The following is a 3,401-nucleotide window of genomic DNA, read 5'->3' as shown; positions in this document are numbered from 1 at the left end:
AGAGATGAGAGTTAGTTAGGAGGTTTTGAAAAAGAAGAGAGAGAAGAAGAGAGAGAAGATAGTTAATTAATTAAGAAAAGATTTAAATTTATAATAAGATAGAAGATAAGATAAGAAACGATTTAAATCTATTAATTTATAAAAAACAACTAGTGCATGTCTATTTGCTTAACAAGTGTATAGCTAAAGTTGTTGACACACGGCAAAATAAAAAGGAAAGTAACAAGTTACAGCTACTCATATACAACAAAAACGTAGGGTAAAAAGGTAAATTCACCACACCTACATGTGTACTTTAAAAATATGATAAATGGTTGTAGTGTGTTTGTTTAAAAAGTAGTCCCGCCACTAAAAGATTTTGTTATTCACCTACAAACATTTTCCTTCATAAGCCTTGAATCCTTTATCCTGTGCAACCTGAAACATCATGACAAAAAATTTTGATTTTGTTACTGATGTGAATGCCAGGAAACTAGATTCAAATTTCAAAGTTTATATTGTTAGGATATGGGAAGTTCCAAGTAAATATAATGAGAAGGAGATTGGTTCAATTGAAATGATTCTTCAAGATTGTAACGTAACAACAAATCTAAAAATTATTTAGATAGACAACATGTTTGTTGCCGGTTAAGTATATCATGTTTCAAGAATGTTTTGCCTCATATTGATGCCGATTTATTTTTGCATTGTTTAAAATAGGGTGGTAGGATCTACGCCACTATTCCGAGGGCTCTAGCCAAGAAATGGAGTGGTAACATCATAGAGTTTGAGATGTACACAATGACAAACTTCATAGTATTTGACAATAAGACCATCTCGAAGAATGGTTAATCATGTAGATAACACAAGCTTTCCTCTAGAAGCATTTAGGTTGAGGTCTTTTAGTGATCTTCTAACAATAGATAGATTGGAACATTTTGAGATGTTTGGTGAATGTATTTTTGTTTGCTGTTATTTCCATGATGAGTGCATTTGTGTACTTGAGTTCTAACATCTTTTTGTTTTATAGATCTGATTGGTAAGGTGGTCGGTAAGGAAGATCCGCAAGGCTTGATCACTAGCAAGGGTTTAATGACTAAGCGTATGGTCGTTATTTGGAAGATCTTGAGTATGTATTGTGCCACCATGAATGTATTGATTTGATATCGATTTTCTCATAACATAACCAACAGACTTCTTTCATTTGCTATTTTATTCTCATGAATAACAAAATGAGTTGCACATTGTTTGGTCAGTTAGTGGACCATATTCTTCCACATACTAATGATGGGAGAGTTGAGCCACTTATTGTGGTCCTTCAATATTTCAAAGCAACAAGGTGGAATGGTAAAACTTCGGTTCAAAGCAATTTTGATATCTCCAAATTTCACATAAACCCAACACTAAAAGAAATTGATAGTTTTAGATGCAGGTTAGTGTAATTTATAAAATTAATGTATCACCTTTTAAGGTTGGATGAACTGGGCCTTCATATGTGTGGGACCTAAATTGTTATATGTAGATTGCTCAGTGGCGGTCCATCAAGCTCAGCTAGGATTAGCCAGGTGTCCTCTCCAGCTGCGTGGTCTGCAAATGATGAGTTTAACCGTGGATCTGTTAGTGTGAAGACTATCGAGGATGCACTAAACTCTATTGAGGTGTTATGTTTTAGTTATTTCGATGAAAATTTTTCAAAGACAGTTGAAACTATTTATGTGTGAAAAGTAACCACGACACTATCTAAATATTATTTTACTGTTTTAAAATCATTACAGGAAGGTCTATATGGATTGCTTGGGAAATTGTTTCAATAAATGCAGGAAAAAATGATTGGTTTTATAAAGCATGTAGGAGGTGCCCCAAGAAGGTTGAAACCCCCATTGGTGAGTGGTATGAATGTGGGAAGTTTGGCCGCACACATGGAGCAGCCGCAATAAGGTTGTGAACAATACATAAGTCAATATACTATTTCTATCGAAATAGTGTATGTATAACTGCAATATAATATTAACCAATTTTCCCATGTCTCATCATATGTTAGGTACAAGGTTGAAGTAATGGTTTATGATGGATCAGGTAGCATCAACCTGCTTTTGTGGGATAGGGAGACAACTCAGTTGTGTGGGAAGCAGGCAGACAAAATCGTTCTCAAAGATGTAAGTGTGATTGTTTGATGTAACATTAAAGTAAATGTTTAGAACTAATTATGGCTAGGTGTGAGGTTTTGTAGGCAGTTGGAGATGATGATTATCCACCATCTCTTAATAACATGATGGATAAGAAGGTGCTTTTCAAGATTAATGTTAAATCTGCCAATATAAAGCAATATGATCCAGTTTATACCGTGATGAAAGTTTGTGATAATGAGGATATTATCCTTAAGCACCTCCCAACAAATATGCCCTCTAATTAATCTGCTCATGTCTATGTATGTGTGTAGTCTCATGTTATAGTTATAGAATAGATTTTCATACAATGTTGTTTAACTATTGAGTATAATATCTAATTTCCATTAGGGTTTGAATTCCCATAGGAGGCCGACTGCAGCAACTCAATTGACGTGTCAAGTAATGTTGTGGCTATCATCAGTGATAATGATCCTGAACTTACTTTGGTGAGTAGTTAGGACACTACATAGATGTGTTTTTTTGTTTTGTTAAAGATTAAGTACATGCAACTTAGGTGGTGATGTAAGCTAATTGTTTATTTTGTTTTTATGGTTGCTTATGTAAAGGATTCTATGGAAGAATGTATGTCAAGCCTCAAGTTCAAAACACCAGCTAAGAGAGCTGTCGGCGGTTCAAAACCTGGATTAATCAATGTTAGCAACTTAGAGGATGAAGGGCAGTTGTCCACTAATAAGTTTAATCGCAAGGGTGCAAAGAAGTTGAGGTCCCAGCTTAATGATGGGGATAACTAAATTGTTTTACTTATGTTTTATGCTACTTAGATATGTTTTTTGATCTCCTTATTTGGTCGTGATAAGGAGAAGATATTTGAGACCAAATCAAATATAAAGATTAGATATGAGAATAGTACCCTATGATATATATGGTTGTAATATTCTAGATTTATATTTTGTATGTTAATGATATTTTATGAGAATATTTTGATGTAAGGTTACAAATTGTTATGGCAAAAAATTATTCACGGTGATCAAAATAATTCAAAAGATCAGCTAAATGAATAATGTGGAACATACTTATTGAAGCTATCAAACACTATAATGGAAATAGGTCTTTTAAATGCAATTTTCATATAATAAGCAACTAACCAAAGTGCTCTTTTTGTAACTACGGTCTATATCTGGTCAGATTAGGAGAAGAAGTAAATATTATAGAAGAGTGAAATCCATTGGTTGTAGTATTAGAAAACAAAACGAATCCAATTTTACCACTTCATATTCATAACGTCTGTCAAGA

The 3,401-nt window shown here is 33.5% G+C and overlaps 1 protein-coding gene across 1 annotated transcript; it reads left to right on the top strand.

Moving 5' to 3' along the window:
• The first annotated feature begins 427 nt into the window (after nt 1–427).
• Nucleotides 428–2,899, top strand: LOC140178594 (uncharacterized). The gene is made up of 11 exons (XM_072215791.1): nt 428–577; nt 700–826; nt 1,010–1,131; nt 1,236–1,411; nt 1,502–1,637; nt 1,755–1,758; nt 1,800–1,917; nt 2,021–2,135; nt 2,210–2,332; nt 2,513–2,593; nt 2,714–2,899. Exons 1-11 carry the CDS (start codon nt 428–430, stop codon nt 2,897–2,899), a joined length of 1,338 nt encoding a protein of 445 aa, XP_072071892.1.
• The last annotated feature ends 502 nt before the right edge of the window (nt 2,900–3,401 follow it).

Source organism: Arachis hypogaea, chromosome 14, assembly GCF_003086295.3.
Source record: "Arachis hypogaea cultivar Tifrunner chromosome 14, arahy.Tifrunner.gnm2.J5K5, whole genome shotgun sequence".
Classification (NCBI taxonomy): domain Eukaryota; kingdom Viridiplantae; phylum Streptophyta; class Magnoliopsida; order Fabales; family Fabaceae; genus Arachis; species Arachis hypogaea.
Note: the sequence above shows the minus strand (reverse complement) of the source record. Positions and strands in the feature narration are given on the sequence as shown.